We start from the raw sequence: 17,947 nt of genomic DNA, 5'->3' as shown, positions 1-17,947 counted from the left end.
TGGGGCTGTGACAAAATGTAGATAACATGTATGGGTATCTTGGGGAAAACTTACTTGAGCTCGACCGATTGCACACATCACACTCCTTGCCCTTTATTAAAACCCTTAGTAAAAAAGTTTTCTTATAAAAAAACCTATCAAACCCTCGATTTGAGTTCAGACACACCTGAGAGTGTGTCTGAATCCCTCAAACCAAGGCTTTAATACCTACTTGTAACATCCCAAAAGTACGACCCAAAAAATTCATTTTTTTAAAGTTTCTAAATCCGTATCTCAAAACATCATCAATTTCAAAAGCAATGTGAACATACGATGATTATAGTATTTTAACAAAACAAGACATAGAAAAGTATTATCAGAGCATAAGTCCCAAAATCTCTATTACAAAAAAACATAGTGTGATGCGATGCGATCATGCTGACTATTTTCCCTTTAAGCTAGAAGTACCTGAAACACAAACTGAAATTGTAAGCTCAAAGCTTAGTGAGTTCCCCAACCATACCACATACCAAATAAACATACTGCCAAACGTATACGGGTGTTGGCCTACCCCCTTCGGTCTTTTTCAACCGGATACTGCCGAGCATATCTAGGTACTCGACCTGCCCCTTTGGTCTATTTCAACCGGATAATGCCAAGCATATCCGAGTGCTCGACCTAAATTCATGTATTGATTGTCATGATACTAGTTGTTCCATAAACATACAAACAAACACAACACAATCTCCCAACCCGTTGCTTTGCTGGGGAACATTATCTTCGAGAGTAAATGTCATATTCAATGGTCTCCTTGGGATGTTCCTCCTCCGCCAATAATTAATTTTGTCTAAAAAATTTGTCACCTACGCCTCAAATTTGCTCAAAGTTCCATTTGACTCAAAATTTTCAAATGCACCCCTACCGAGACTGTCATATAGATGGACTTTCATTGACTCCAGTCGTAGTTCCCCAAGCAACCAATGATTTAGATAAGAATGAATCGTTATATAAACATGCACAAAGTTTAAAAAATAATTACTTATTAATATTTCGATACAAAAAAATGATACTAATGAATGTAATTTCAATAAAACTAATAATAAATCCTATCCACATCCCACCAAGGAACCATAATGTCGGGGTATGTAGCTATCCCAGACATAAATGCCCTCCAATCATTACCATCTTCTAGAAGATGGCAAACAAAAAGATTTGGAGGCATTATGGTATACCGGTCAGCTTCAAAATGTCTCTCCGTCAATAGTCTAATCTAAATCGTGATATGTTGTGAAGGTTATGGTACTTTTGTTATAAATTAATAAATAAAAAATCACTTATAAGCATAAATTTATAAATACTTACTGCTTCATCTAACCAGCCGTTATGTGTATGCTCAAACAACGCGCTCCAAAATTCTCTATCTAATATCAAATTGTAGAATATGTGTTGCATATTATACGCATGAAAAAATTAATTTTGTAACACAGCCTCACCGCCTGCTATGTAAGTTTGCAGGCGCAAAACTAAAAAGTCATGAGCAACACCGAATACTGGAGGAGGAGGAGGAGGGGTTGTTGATTTGGTATCAATCTTCTTCTTTGCTCTTCGCTTTAGCTTTGGTGTCATGTGTAACTAAAACATTTATCAAACATTTATATCATTATTATATGAATAGTTGATATAAAAAAATTTATTTCCATGTTAGCTTTTAATGTATACTTGTGTGAAAGGAGTACACATAAACTTTGATGGATTAGGAAGCCTAGGTCTATCGAGTGTAGCTTCATTATCATCAAGGTCTATCGAGTGTAGCTTCATTATCATCAAAGTGATTTGTAGTCCTTACAATTATTACCTCGTCATCTAACACTTACATTCATACATTATAATTATTAATAAAATATAAATATTTATTAACAAATTATATCATAAATATAAGGTATAATAACCTTTTTAGCTTCATTATCAACCAAATCCAAAACATCATCATCGAACTGATTTGTACTCCGCTCCCGTTCGTCTAACGCCTCTTCATCCAACACCTACATTAATACGTTATAATTATTAATAAAATATACATATTTATTAACAAATTATATCATAAATATAAGGTATCAAAACCTTTTCAACTTCATTATCATCAAAAACATCATCATCGAAATGATTTCTAGTCGGGCCCCCTACATCTAAAACCTACATTAATACCTTTAAATTATTAATAAAATATACATATTTATTAACAAGTTATATCATAAATATAGGGTATTACTAACCTTTTCATCAAAAGAATAATTTGTTTGAAACTTTGCCGGTTCATCAAAATTTATGTTGTTCCATATACTTTCATCATTCACTTCTTCCACGGTCACCTTGGTGCGTTGTCGGTTCAAATACACCTCTTGTTCGAGTGCAATTAACCGATTCACCAACTCTTCTAAACCTTGTTTTCTATTTTGTCTTGCTCTAGCTTGGGATCAGCCACTAGACGATATACCACACGGAGATTCGTCTTGCCTCCTAAAATGCTTCCGTATTGGGGATGGAACTGAAGGAGATTCACCATACACATACTCTTGACATGATATATAATAAGAAGATCTTCGCTCCTCATCGCTCATTGCCATGCTATGTCTTGGTCTTCATCCTTCCTAAAACAAATTAACATTTATACAATGTTAGTAAAGGTGCAAACAAAATATTTAAATAAATAAAAAAATACAAACCTTTATCACATCGAAAATTTTGTTCACATCAACCCATTTTAATTTTTTGGTTGCACTCCAACGCTTCCTCCGAGGTGTATCTTTGTATCTACATAACGCATAACCACCTCGAACAGATGGAAGCATCTCATAAATCTATATCTATAATTTTACTAATTATATTAATAATAATTATTAACAACTAACATACTTGTTATATATATATATATATATATATATATATATATATATATATATATATATATATATATATATATATATATATATACCCTGAATGGCGTTGTAAATCCGGACACCGGGTATTTGAAAGATTGACGAGGCTCAGGTAGTGATAAATATTTATTGATTTTGTTCCACGTATCATCAGGATCATCGTAGGTGAACCCCCACAAGTAACTACCCAAGCAAAACTGCAATATAAAACTTTTAATTAGTTAAAATATTATCATAGAAAATATAAAACTTCAAATTCGACAAATAAGACCTCTTCCACCCATCCAAGTTCTCAGTCAAAACAAATTAGTCTTGTGGCACACGTTCATTTGCTTTTTTCCCCTAAAACCCTTTACACAAAACGTATATGAGACATACTCTAACTGCATCATCGTCGGTAGCAACTAAAAATGGCTGATTTAAAATGAAACTTTTCAAATCACAAATTTTCACTGAACTATTTGTGGTTCGGAAAGAGACGTTCCGGTAATAAACATTTTTTTAATACTAATCTTTTTTTCCGATTATCAAACAAAACTCTTCGGGGCCATAAACCATTTTAGTATCTCCAGCTTTAAAATACAACTACTTTATGCCATCTGGAGATATTACTACGTCAGGTCGTAACTGGTGAAGAAACATTTTATGAAATAGCAACCTGACCCCTTGTACGTGAGGGACGTCCAATAAATAACCAAACACTGTGCTTCTAAATGTTTCTCGTCGCACACCATGCAATACTTCAAATGCTTGCCATATGTTACATCCATATCCTTTTAGATTAACCACAACTTTAACATTTAGATTTCTAGAATCATGTTGAAATACAACAAAATTTTAGAAGGGTAAAAAAACATTAAAGAAAAGTAAGTTGTTATTTGTAACTATAACAAATATTAAAAATATTGTCAAAAAACATTTTTTATAACAAAAAAGAAACAATCTACATTAGAAACTATTAGTGTAACGCCCCGTTCTTGGTACGTATTTATTTTGATTAAATGTTTCTTTTTGGAAGAGCTACTCGGCGACTTATAGCCCTAACTCGCCGAGTAGATGTCGAGTTGGATGCGGGCTTTAAGTGATCTACTCGAAGAGTCCACGCCTGGACTCGGCTAGTAGGCCAGTCAGGAGGAAACCCTAATCCTTAGGGTTTGCACCCTATTTAAACGTCCTTATAGCCCCATCTCAGCATCCATCACCCTCAGAGCATTCCTTATCGAAACCCTAGCCTCCATTGGTAAGTTTGAGTGATTGTTGCCTTGTGAAGGGACTCTTGGTGCACTTTAGAGCAAGTGGAAGAAGGGAGAGGTTGAAGAGGTCAAGGAAGGGGACTTAGATCTAGAACACATTCGTTTGTGGTCATCCATTCTGGTAATAAAGTTTCCGTCTTGATTATTGATCTATTAGATCTTATTTGCCCCTAAATTGTTGCTTTTAAGCCCTAAAACCCCAAATCCTTTGTAGAGAAACCTTATGGTTGGGTTATACATCAATTTTGGACTCTCATTACCTTCTAGAAGTGTTAAGTTTCAGTCATATTTGTGATTAAGGTCCCTCTTGAGCTTATAACCCCATTAAGAGCTTAGTTTGGACATTTGAAGCCCCTAAAGCTATGCATGCACGTAAAGTTTGCAACTTTATGTGATAAGCATGCCATAGAAGCCTGGATATGTGGTTTGGAGCCGCTGCATGGATCAAATCAGGTTTGTATGGAAAAAGGACTGAATGAACTCGGAGAGTAGAACGTTGGACTCGGCAAGTCCTATGAGGATAGCCGTGAACTCGACGAGTTGGATGAGCAACTCGGTGAGTCTGATGAAGATTGCCTTAAGACTCGACGAGTTGTTCTTCAACTCGGCGAGTCGGATGAACTTGGACTCAGTATGTGTGCATCGAAGAAGAACGCGTCGAGTCTTCGCTAAGCTCGACGAGTAGAAACGGGTATAAAACTAGAACAGATGGAAGGGACTCGGCGAGTTGGCGAGCCAACTCGGCGAGTCGAGTCAACCAGGAAGTTGTCTTTGACCAGGAAGTTGACTTTGACCAGGGGTAAACTAGTCATTTTACCCTAAGATTAGTTATCAGTATTTGACTTAGTGTTTATGGAAATTGTAGCCGGGGAGTTCCGGTTCAGCAGTCAGGTGCTCAGCAAGCAGACTTTCAGCAGCTACTTCGAGGTGAGTTACCTTCTAGTAGCAGTGGGTCTAAGGCCACAATGCCGACCCACTAGTAGGAATTGTATGATTAGATGATTGTCTCTGTGATATTCATCTAGGGTTGCTACTACCTGTGTTATGTTTATGTGTTTGTATGATATGATGCTATGTGCTAGTGATAGTAAGGGAGATAGTCCCCAGGTTACCGGTTGATAAGGCCGAAGGGGCAGTCATGCCCAGCCATACTGAATAGATTATGTGATATGTGTTATGTGGTAGTGGTAGGGGATGAAATAGTCCCCAGCATCCGGTCGAAAGGACCGAAGGGGAGACCAACACCTAGATATGCTAGTCAGTATCCGGTCGAGAGGACCGAAGGGGAGACCAGCACCCAGATATGCTAGTCAGTATCCGGTCGAGAGGACCGAAGGGGTAGGTCGGGCACCCAGATATGCCTGACAATATTTATATGTTATGTGGTTATTTGGTATGCGGTACGATGGGGGGAACTCACTAAGCTTCGTGCTTACGGTTTTTAGTTGTTGTTTTAGGTACCTCTTCAGCCAAGGGGAAGGAGCTGGCGTGGTAGCGGCATATCACACATGCTCTTGTTTTTCCGCACTATGAGACATTCTGGGATTTGTACTCTGATATTATTATGATTTACGTTCTGGTTTACAAACGCGAGACATGTTTTATTAAATGATATGGTCGAATGATATTTGTTACAAACGTTTTGCAAATCACTTAATTAAAAATGAAATTTTTTACCCATAATTTTTGGGATGTTACAATTAGAAAATAATCAATATGTGTATTTATAACAACATCCAAATTGCATCGTATAATATGTTTTTTGAGAAATAAACCGAATGTATATAAACCATGACAAGTAAACCGATTGTATATAAACGATATTTCTAAAATACAAATATAAACATATTTATAACATCAAAAATTGAATTGTTATAACATAATAATACATCAAAAATGCATTTTTTATAACATATACTATATATGCAACCTCACAAATACAAAAGTACAACATCATGAAAGAGCAAAAATCATTTTTATATCAAAAAACCATATTATTACAATATAGTAACACATTTATATAACACTAGGCGAATGCCCGCGCGTTGCGCGGAAACACCAATATAGTTGAAGTCTTTACAAATATATGTTTTTTTTAAATATAACAATAACATTGTTGTTAAATTTGATATAATAATTTGTATACTAAATTGATATATAATATATTTATTATTTTGAATTATATTACAATATATACATCTATTATAGCTTCATAATCTCAATCGTTTCAATGACTTCTACCCGCGAGTTACACATGAATAAAATTAAATATAATATATGGTTTAATGTTATTTATAGTTGTTGTTATTGTTAATTAATTTTTTAAAATTTATTTGCTTAATGTTTTAAATTCTATAATTATAATTATTTAGAAAAATCAAATATTATTTTTTGATTTTAAAGGTAACATTTTTGGTTTTTTAAGTGGAACTGAAATTTATATTTAAGTCGACATTATAATGTTATATTTAAGTTAAGAATTGAAGTATTTTGTCCAAACTGTTCAAAAGTTGTAGCTTTAAACTGATAATGGTTTACATATTACACCATATTAAATATAATAAATTAATTATAATATGTTAAATGTTAAAGACATAACTTTATACGTGGAAGTAAATATATTATTTTAATATTGATATTTATTTTATGTATGATTATATACTTTAGATTTGATATTTATATAACATAATTAACCAAATTATAATTATTATTAGAAAAAAATTGAAAAATCATGGAAGTTTCAAATGAATGTAGTGAAAGGAAAAAATATATGAGAGTTTCAAATGAATGTGGTGAAAGGAAAAATGCTAGCTTTATAAGTATATAATGATATTAACCTAAAAATACCAAATACAACCTCACAGTGCACGATTTACACATTATGCACTTGTACAATCATAGATCCAATTATAAAATGCTATCAAAACCTCAATGCTACTTATTAAATCTTGTAAACATCAAATATAACATATAGATCTAAGAAAACCGGATGGTCAACACCTTAGATTTTCATTTTTTTTTTCATAATTTTTCCCAATAAATCGTAAATAAACAAAGCCTAAAATTTGACAAATTATGATTAAAACACAAAATGAATAAAGATCTTACCATATTGTCGGAATTATTCATGAAATCGTCCATAGAGAGAGAGAGAGAGAGAGAGAGAGAGAGAGAGAGAGAGAGAGAGAGAGAGAGATCTCAAAAAGTTTGAAAAATGTAAGAAAAAAAATTACGTTTTTATACCCTGAAAAATGGAAAATCACAGATGGACTTAAAATTGCAGGTGGACGAAGTCTATTGAACATACAAGTCGCTAAAGTACATATGTGTTTTAGCAACTTGTACGTTCGTAGATGGACAAGTAAAATCACAAATAGACTCAGCGATATTGATTAACTATTTTTGTAATTTGAATTTTTTTTTTGATATTTTCTACAAAGTAATTAAAGGATTAAATTATTTTTATAATTTTCTCGTGTTTTTATAACATATGATTTTTTTGGTATTAATTAATAAGTAATTTTGGCAGGTCTCAAACATTTTCGACTAGCCCACGAAATTAGTGGTCATTTGATGAAAACTCATAATTTTTATAAAAATCCTAACAAATTTACTTAAATTTGCTATTTTATCATATTTTTATTGTAAGTATATGTTAAAAAATAAAAAAAATATATATCACTCTTAATCTTAAAGTGACCAAAATAGGAATGATAAAAAAAATGAATTTTGAAGATATTATGAACTCCAAAAGTTTGGTGTGAAAATGAAAAATGAAAAATGAGAAAAATCACTCAGGTCGGACAAAACTTGGAGGGCACTTTACCACGACTGACATCACCGCCAAAACCCTCGACACCCGTTAACCCCCTCCACTAAATTCATCCCTTCCTCCTCAACCACCGCTCATTCGCCGCCATACCACCGGGAGTTCCCGTTTTGACACACCTCGAATCTCTAATAAAGGTACAATATGTTCCCGTTTCTGTATATATTTGTTCGATTTTGAAAGCCTAAAACCCCTTTCAGCACATACCTGTTCAAAATTTATAATGTATCTATGTGCCGGTTGCTCTCAAAGTTTGAGATCAGTTGATTCTATTTCACGAATTGTTGATTACATTTTTCTATCAAGTTTTTCAACTCGTGATTTTAGCTTATGAGTTCGTCATCAGTTTAAACTCTGAACACACATTATCAATTAGTATTTGCATTGTTGGTGATTCTAGCAAGTTTTTGATGCGCCTGAGACCTGTAAATCGTCCTTCTAAGTGTAAAAATTACTAGAGCACATGTAACCTCATAATTTGTTGTATTTTTCAGCTTTTTGCAAACTGTTAGTTTTAGAGGTTAAACCTATTGCATTTCAGATTAACAATAGTATTATTTGGCGAATTAAACAAACATCAGCCTTCAGTTTATAGCATTTGAGATCATATGTTATGTAGTTACCAATATACTTTTGGTAGTGTACTGATGTGTTGTATCTTCACTATCTTGGACTTCAATGGCAGCAGGGAAGATGAATCTGAACAATGTGAAGGTACCCAGGATGCCTAATGGTGGTGCAGCTTCTGCATTGGTAAAGTTTGGAGTTGTTATTGGTATTGGATTATATGCAGCTGGGAACAGTTTGTACAATGTTGAAGGAGGGCATCGTGCAATTGTCTTCAACCGTATTGTTGGTGTCAAAGACAAGGTTTTTTTTTTATTTTTTTCCACATAATTCTCTTATTCTGCTTCCTTATGTTTTTATCTCCTTAACAAAGTTATTTTGGTTCTTGTATGTGTATCTTTTAGCCACTAATTACCACCTTGTAAGCCTTATCCTATCATTGCTAGTTATTACTTTCATGTTTTCTATGTTTACATCTTTGCTGATTTGACCTTAATATCTACAAATGTCAATAGTTTAATCTTATAAGGAATAAATATAATCCTTGTGAAGCTACATATGGCAACTTATAAAAATTTGTGGCTTCACATCTTAATAAAAGAGAAGGCTAGCTGAATATTATAGATACTATAATTTTCAACTGCTACTAAATGCCTAAAATTGGTTACATGTTTGATAAATAGGTTTACCCAGAAGGGACCCACATCATGATCCCTTGGTTTGAAAGGCCAATCATATATGATGTTCGTGCACGACCCCATCTTGTAGAAAGCAATTCTGGTAGCCGTGATCTTCAAATGGTATCTCTCTCTCTCTCTCTCTCTTGAATTTTTAATTTTAAAAAATATTATAGATATAGTTTGGATGAGATATGTTGGTTTTTTGAAGGTGAAAATAGGGCTTAGAGTTCTTACGAGACCTGTTGCTGATGAATTACCTTCTGTGTATCGGACTCTTGGTGAGAATTACAACGAGAGAGTTCTTCCTTCAATCATTCATGAAACTTTGAAAGCTGTGGTGGCTCAGTATAATGCTAGCCAGCTCATCACCCAGAGAGAGGTATTACCTATTAATATTATTTCCAACTTATTTTATAAGGGAAAATACCACAAAAGTCACTAAGTTTACATCAAGATTCTAATTTGACACTTTTTTTTGTCTCAAATTTGACACTTTGTTTTTCAATTTGTTACAATTCTTACCACTTGACCGGTCAACCTGGTTGCCGGTTGACTTGCCATGATGATGTGTCAGTTTTGATGACGTGGCATGCTGACGTGTCAAAATTGAAAAAATGTTACGAAAGACACTATTTTGACACTAAGTTTTTTTTTTTTTTTTTTTTTTCCAATTTTGACACTAAGTTTTCATCTTTTTCAATTTTAAATTTCAATTTTGTAAAATATGGTTATAATATAACTAATACATATTTATACCTAACATTATGCTTTGAACGGAAAAAAAACCTTGTATTTATACAAAAATGTTGTTTTTAAATGAAAAAAATGTATTTATACGGTCTCAAATGTAAAAAAATAAAAATTTATACGGTTTCAAATGGAAAATAGTCAAACATTGAACAAAATTGGAAAAAATCGATTTGGAACAAAAAAATGTAATGTCAAAATTGAAAAAAAAATCATAAAACTTAGTGTCAAAATTGAAAAAAGTCAAAACTTTGTCTTTTGTGAAAAAAATTTCAAATTTTGACACGCCACCATGCCACTTCATCAAAACTGATCCGTCATCATGCCACATCAGCATGAAACCAGTTTGACCGGTGAAGTTGTCAAAATTGTAACAAATTGGAAAATAGAGTGTCAAATTTGAAACAAAAAAACACAGTGTCAAATTAGAATTTTGGTGTAAACTTAGTGACTTTTTCCCTTTATTTAATTTAATATATAGATAAAACCAAATAAATAAATGTTGTTTCTTGTTGTGGTATAGGCTGTTAGTAGGGAAATAAGGAAAATACTAACAGAAAGGGCAGCCAATTTCAACATTGCACTTGATGACGTGTCAATAACAAGTCTTACTTTTGGGAGAGAGTTTACAGCTGCCATTGAAGCAAAACAAGTGGCTGCACAGGAGGCTGAGAGGGCTAAGTTTGTGGTGGAGAAGGCTGAGCAAGATAAGAGAAGTGCAATCATCAGAGCTCAGGTAATAATAAACACTCCATTTACTATTATATTATTAAATCACAATTCTAAAACAAAAAAAATACCATCACCAAAAAAAAAAGGTTAATTGGTTTGATCAGTACAGAAAATTGTTAATTGGCTAAAAAGGGCCAAAAGCTATGTCATATTTATTCAGCGAAAAATATGATGGTTTTTTTATTATATCGTTCAATAAAAGCTAATTTATTACAAGCATTAACTCATGCAGCTAACATGTATGTTAATGTTAGTTGACCTTTGAAATCTCAAATGAGTTGTATTTTTGACTTCAAGTTTGAAAAGCATTTTCTATTGATTATAGAAAAGTCAAATCTCTATTATTAAAATGATGAAATATAGCAAAAATTAAAATGATGAAATGTACATTTTTGCGTTTTTGTATCTTTTAAAAATATCAAAACTCGATTAAATGGTGAAAATAGTTTTTTTTTTTTTTTTTTTTTTTTACACCTATGTTTAAACATCTAGAAGGAAATTGGAAATGAGCACTAAAAGGAATCTTTCGATCTGAAACTGAAACTAAAAAGTGAAGGTTGACTTTCAAAAGTCCAACGTGGGCTCTTGGCATTGACATTTTGCTTATCTGCTCAACTAAGGATATAATTTCCTTTTTTTTTTTTTTTTTTACTTTATTTACTTTGTCTGGATAAAATGTTGTATGGACAAATAATAGTTTAAAAATATATAGAAAAATCAGTCACATACGCAAATTTCTAGTAAATAGTTATGACTTAAAAAAAAAGTCAATGTCTATATATTTATTAATTAAAAAATAAAAAAAGAAAGTACACCTAACGTAACACATGGGTTTACTTTGTTGCATTAATGTATTATTATTAATAGGGAGAAGCAAAAAGTGCCCAACTGATTGGTCAAGCGATTGCCAACAATCCCGCATTTATAACACTCAGAAAAATCGAAGCTGCTAGAGAAATAGCAACAACAATGGCTAATTCATCCAACAAAGTCCTTTTAAATGCTGATAATCTTTTGCTAAATCTTCAAGAAATGAACCTCGAAAAGAAATAATTAACATTCGTTTTCAAAACGAGAAATGATTTTGTAATGGAAGTGGGGTGGCTACTAAAAAGCATAAAAAGTTGTGGGTGCTATTAGATCTTAAAGATTTTGGATATTTTTCTATATTAACTACCTCTTTGGTCATGTCTTTATTGGATGTTTTTTTCCCTCTTGTTATGCGCAACAAAGAAGCTTCTATTGTGGGGATATACTTGTAATTTTGGTTTCATCCAAAAAACATTTTGAATAGATAAATATAAATATTTAATTACCGGATTAAAAAAAAAGGTTTGTGCATTGGAGAATGTTTATAAAGATAGCTTTTATTGATGTGACAAAGTAAATATGTTTTAGAAGAGGCCAACAATTGTAAGTGACCTTAAAAAAGGTATATCTTTATCTTATAATGGTTTTAAAACCATGTATTTGTCTATAACTAGAAAAAAACCCGGGTGAAAAAATCCGGGTTCACCTGATGTCAGTTTTATCTTATTTTATTTATTATTTTTTTTACGTATGATTGTAGTCTTACTTTTTTTACGATTAAGACATTGTATTTCAAAAATGTGTATATAAGTGGCACAAAAGTAAGTGAAATAGATTTTTATATGTGAAATAGATTTTCACAACAATAATAATATGCTGCCAAAACATGTTGATAATAATTTTGGATTGAAGTTGTCATGCTCTTTTTAAGTGGATCTTGGAGTTCTTTTTGTTGTCATTGTCGTAGAGTGTGGTGTGAGTGAGCTTTGTCGTTCTATTTTTTTTTTGATGTAAAAGTGGTCCAATATGAACAATTTTTGGTCAAAATGCTACATTAAACCTAGCAAAATGATTATATATATATATATATATATATATATATATATATATATATATATATATATATATATATATATATATATATATATATATATATATATATAGTTACTGTTTAGTTTTTATTTTGATGATGAACTTCATGATGGTCTGATATTTTTTTTTTCATAATTGGATGTTTTTTTATGGATTATTTTTGTAATTTTTTTAAACACATGAACGCTTCTGTAACATTGCATAATGACCTTTTCTGTAAATTACGGATGAAATTTTTGTAATTTATTTTCTACACAAGAGCCAAATTGGTCAACATACAAAAATATTAATCATAGGGATTGTTTTTTGTTTTTTTAAATAAGAACCTCATAGGGACCTTTTCTATAAATTATAAATTTATAGGAACTAAATGTGCTAATATTGAAAACATTTGTGGAAAAAATTTGAATTGCATAAGTTTATAATTTCTAAGGACTAAATGTGCTAATATTTAAAACATTTGTGGCAAAATTTTGAAAAGCATAAAGTTTACTATTCCTAAAGCCTTTATGCTTTAATTTCATGATTGGTCGTGGTATGCAAAATATTTCATTTTGAGAACTTTCAAGGAAAACGTCAAACCATTATTCTATGTGGTTTGCAAAATTATATAAAAGGTCCTCCTGCCATTAATAATTTTTCAGCTATTAGATTTTAATGAAAAAAATTATTTTGTCCTTGTACCAAATTTGGAATATACTACAAAGCTCAAGGACCATTTGTGTAATTTTTTAAATTTGAAATTATATATATATATATATATATATATATATATATATATATATATATATATATATATATATATATATATATATATATATATAATTTCAACGCTTTGACAATTTTTTTAATTTTTTTTGACATTTTATTTATTATTTTTATTTTATAGTTTTAGTTATTTATGGTTTTTTTTAATATTTTTATTTATTTTTGATTCAAGTAAATAAATCTAAATTCGATAAATCATATCGAAACCGTTATTTTTATTTTATTATTATTTTGTTTTATTTGTGAATTGAAATGTCAATGCCTTTTCTTTTAAATAACTTTATGTTGGTAAAGTTCATGATTTTTTACTTGAATGCTCCATAGTCCATAGTTAATATTGTTAGCAATTTTATACTTGTATTTATCATTATCATTATTTCACCTATTGTTTTTATTTATTTTGAATCAAGTAATGAAAATAGAAAAACAAAAAAAAAACAAAAACTCAAACTCCAAAAGTGTAATATACTATAATATATTAATACATTTTACACTTTTCATCATTTTTTGGTATATTTTTTTTAAATTTCGTACTATTTTATTATTTTTTTTTCGTATTTTTTCGTTTTTTCCAATTTTTATTTTTTTCGTTGTTTCATTTTGTTTTTCATCAATTTGATTAAAAAAATTTGATCTTTTTCTAAAAGTGTAAAGTATATGAATATATTAGAGTATATTAAAATTTTGGCGTTTGAGTTTTTTTGGTTTTCTATTTTTCTAAATAATTTTGGTTATTCATGGTTTTTGTAACTTTTTTTTATTTTGATTCGAGAAATAAAAAAAGTTATTTTTATTTTCTTTATTTATATTTGTAAATATAACTTTTATTTACTCAAATGAAAATAAAAAAAGTTACAAAATCCATAAATAACCAAAATTATAAAAAAAGAAACAGAAAAAAAAACTCAAACACCAAAATTGTAATATACTCTAATATATTCATACATTTTATACTTTTTGAAAAAGGTCAAAAAAAGTTATCAAATTGATGAAAAATAAAATGAAACAACGAAAAAAAATAAAAATAAGAAAAATTAAAAAAATAATACGAAAAATATTAAAAAAATAATAAGAATTTAAAAAAAAAAAACCCAAAAAAGATGAAAAGTGTAAAATTTATTAATATATTAGAGTATATTACAATTTTAGTGTTTGAGTTTTTTTTTCATTACTTGAATAAAAAAATAGAAAACTAATAAATAACTAAAATTATTGTAACGCCCTGTTTCGAATTGTTTCCCATTGCGGGGTAATGATCAAGGAGTGGGTATTAGCAAACTTAGAACCTTTGAAGTATTGAGTTTGGGCTCATATAGAGGTGGATGATATAGTATGGATGATCCGAGTATTCGGTTTGTGTTTTGTGTAACAGCCCAAATTTTCGATAAAATTTTTCATTTTTAAGTAACAAAATCATTTCCATAAAATATAAAATTACTATCACATGTGTTTTCAAAATCCATAACAATTAGACAATTTATTCATAATATCAGAGTGTCCCCAATAAAACATGAGAGAGTGCATGTCGCGCCATCACGTCGGGCTCTTGCCCTTAGATCCCGAAGTACCTGAAACAACCAACAAAATGTAAGCTAACGCTTAGTGAGTTCCCCATAACATGCCCCACACAATCCACATAATCACATAAACCATATAAGCTATATAAGCTACATAAGCCATGCATATAAACATATAAGGATGCCATGGAAACCCTCCAAGGTCTTACACCGGGTGCCATTGGAACCCCCACGTGGTCTTAACCCACTGCCATGGGAACCCCCACATGGTCTTAACTACCTGCCATGGGAACCCCTATATGGTCTTAACTACCTGCTATGGGAACCCCCATATGGTCTTCCTAACTATAAAAATGTCACATAAGCTAAACATGCAAACAACTAGGATGCCATGGAAACCCTCCAAAGTCTTACACCGAATGCCATGGGAACCCCCGCATGGTCTTAGTCCACAACAACGGGAACCCCCCCGGGGTCTTCCATGCGAGTATCATAAGTACAACTAGCATATCACATATCACGTAATCAACTAGCATTCCACATAGCACATAATGGGCCAACCTTGGTACCTTCGACCCATTGGTATGGTGAGGAGACTCACCTCAAATGTGAACTATTAGCTAAGTAGGTCAACCTCCTAGTATCAGCTCTGCCACCTCTCTAATCATAAACAACTCCTTAGATACAACTCAACCCTTCAACCCTTAAAAGTCAACTCTGGTCAAGGTCAAAGTCAAGGTCAAAGTCAACGCTCCGATTTGACCAAACTCGTCGAGTTATCCATATAACACATCAAGTCCATCCCAAAGCCAGAACCGCGATGTTGCGATCCAACTCGTCGAGTTCCTCTGTTTTCCAACATAATCGGGGTAACCTCAACCCAACTTATCAAGTTCCGTTGTGAACTCATCGAGTTCTTTAGTCTGTCAAATAGCTTAATTCATTAAGCCCTTTTTCTCAAATTCAAAGGTTCCAAACTTCAGATCACTAACCATAGAGACGTCTAGAAGGGTAAAGTTTCCAACTTTACCCCCAAAGATAATCTAATAAGCCTTAGACCCAAACCATAGTTCCTTTGAGGAGAGTCTTGACCCATTAAGCCCTTAAAATCTCATCCCATCATCCGAAAACACAAATATGATGTCCAAAATTGGACAAATCACGTAAAGTTTATAACTTTACATCCATGCATGATTAAAACACTCTCCAAGGTCCATTTTAGGATTCATAGTGGACATATTACATGAATGAGACATGGAGGCTATAATGTTTAAAACTTTAATCCTTTAGAGGTCTTATAGAGGCCAGATCTACACTCTCAACCTCTGGAAACCTCTTTCCTTTGGACATCCAAACGAAACTCCCAAAACCAAACCCTAAACTACAAAAGATGAGATCGAATAAGCTACATGTCAAGGTTGTGACTTTATACCTCCAAGATGCAGCCTTTGATGTAGAGTTTATGGATCCAAGTTCACTCTTCCAAGCTTGATACTTCTCTATTCAAAACCTCCTTCAAAGATTTCAAATAACCACTCAACCAATTCACAAAACTCAATGAGCAAGGAAAAAAGTGATTCTAGGGTTTTCTCTGGGAAAGGGGGCTGGTAAGGAGGCCAACCCTAGGATTTAATATTCTTTATATAGGGTGCAATGCCCGAAAATTAGGGTTTTCATCCCCAGCGTCTACTCGTCGAGTTGGGGCTTCCTAACTCGTCGAGTAGATCCTCCGATCTACATGACTGGTAGGCTTCCTACTCGTCGAGTTCCTTTCTATACTAAAAAGAAATTCAGAATTAATTCATACCCGGACCAAGCGTTACAAATCTCCCCCACTTGAACTAGAATTCATCCTCGAAGTTTGCTGATGTGAAAAGGTCCGGATAATGCTCCCTCATCTCCTCCTCCAGCTCCCAGTCCATTTGGATCCTCTTCGGTGCTACCATTACACCTTAAATAGCCTTACTTTCTTGTTCCAAAGAACCTTAGTCTTCCTATCCAAAACCGCAACGTGTTTCTCAATGTAGTTTAGGATCTCATCTACCTGAATGTCGTCCAAAGAGATAACTGCAGCCTCGTCAGTGACACACTTCCGAAGCTGGGACACATGGAAGGTGTTATGAATCTAATTCAACTCATCTGGAAGGTCTAGTCGATAAGCAACCTTGCCGACTCGGCAGAAATCCTGAATGGACCAATAAATTGGGCCCCCAACTCGCCTCTTTTCCGAAACTTAATGACACCCTTCCATGGTGACACTTTTAACAAGACAAAATCTCCCACATGAATCTCAAGGTCCGATCGGTGTTGGTCAGCATAACTCTTCTGACGGCTTTGCACGACTCGCAGCTTGTCGTGTACATGCTGAATCATCTCGGTGGTCTTGAGTACCACCTCGGTGCTTCCCATGACTCGATGTCCTACCTCGGCCTAGGACACGGGAGTCCTGCACCCCCGACCATACAACATCTCAAACGGAGGTCGATCAATACTAGCATGATAACTATTGTTTTATGAAAACTCTGTTAGTGGGAGGTATGTATCCCAACTCCCTACAAAATCCAATACACATGCCCGAAGCATATCCTCGAGCGTCTGGATCATCCGCTCGCTCTAGCTATCCGTCTGGGGGTGGTAAGTGGTGCTGAAATGTAACTGGGTGCCCAATTCTTCATGGAATTTCCTCTAAAACATGGAGGTGAATCAGACATCATGGTCCGAGACCATGGATACCGGCGCTCCGTGCCTAACCACCACCTCATGCACATAGATATCTGCTAATTTCTCAGCAGAGATACTCTCGGGGATCGGAATAAAATGGACACTCTTCGTCAACCTATCTATAATGACCCTAATGGAATCCACACCCCTCGCCGTCCTTGGTAACTTCGTAATGAAGTCCATGGTGATCTATTCCTATTTCCACATGGGAATGGATAGCGGTTGAACATTGTCGTGGGGCCTCTGATGTTCGGTCTTGACCTTCCTGCAAGTCAAGCACTGCTCCACAAACCATGCGATATCCCGCTTCATGCAT

The 17,947-nt window shown here is 33.0% G+C and overlaps 1 protein-coding gene across 2 annotated transcripts; it reads left to right on the top strand.

Moving 5' to 3' along the window:
* Positions 1-7,957: 7,957 nt before the first annotated feature.
* On the top strand, positions 7,958-11,911 carry LOC111894533 (prohibitin-1, mitochondrial). 2 transcript variants are annotated; one of them, XM_023890607.3, is made up of 6 exons: positions 7,958-8,134; positions 8,686-8,867; positions 9,248-9,364; positions 9,453-9,623; positions 10,515-10,727; positions 11,591-11,911. In XM_023890607.3, the coding sequence occupies exons 2-6, from the start codon at positions 8,691-8,693 to the stop codon at positions 11,774-11,776; spliced, it is 864 nt and encodes a 287-aa protein (XP_023746375.1). In that variant the 5' UTR covers positions 7,958-8,134; positions 8,686-8,690; the 3' UTR covers positions 11,777-11,911. The 2 variants fall into 2 exon arrangements, with proteins under 2 accessions (XP_023746375.1, XP_023746376.1); XM_023890608.3 differs by having other exon boundaries at positions 8,683-8,867.
* Positions 11,912-17,947: the final 6,036 nt, after the last annotated feature.

Source organism: Lactuca sativa, chromosome 8 (assembly GCF_002870075.4).
Source record: "Lactuca sativa cultivar Salinas chromosome 8, Lsat_Salinas_v11, whole genome shotgun sequence".
In the NCBI taxonomy this organism is placed as follows: domain Eukaryota; kingdom Viridiplantae; phylum Streptophyta; class Magnoliopsida; order Asterales; family Asteraceae; genus Lactuca; species Lactuca sativa.
The sequence above is the reverse complement of the archived record's forward strand: the minus strand, read 5'-3'. Positions and strand labels throughout refer to the sequence as shown.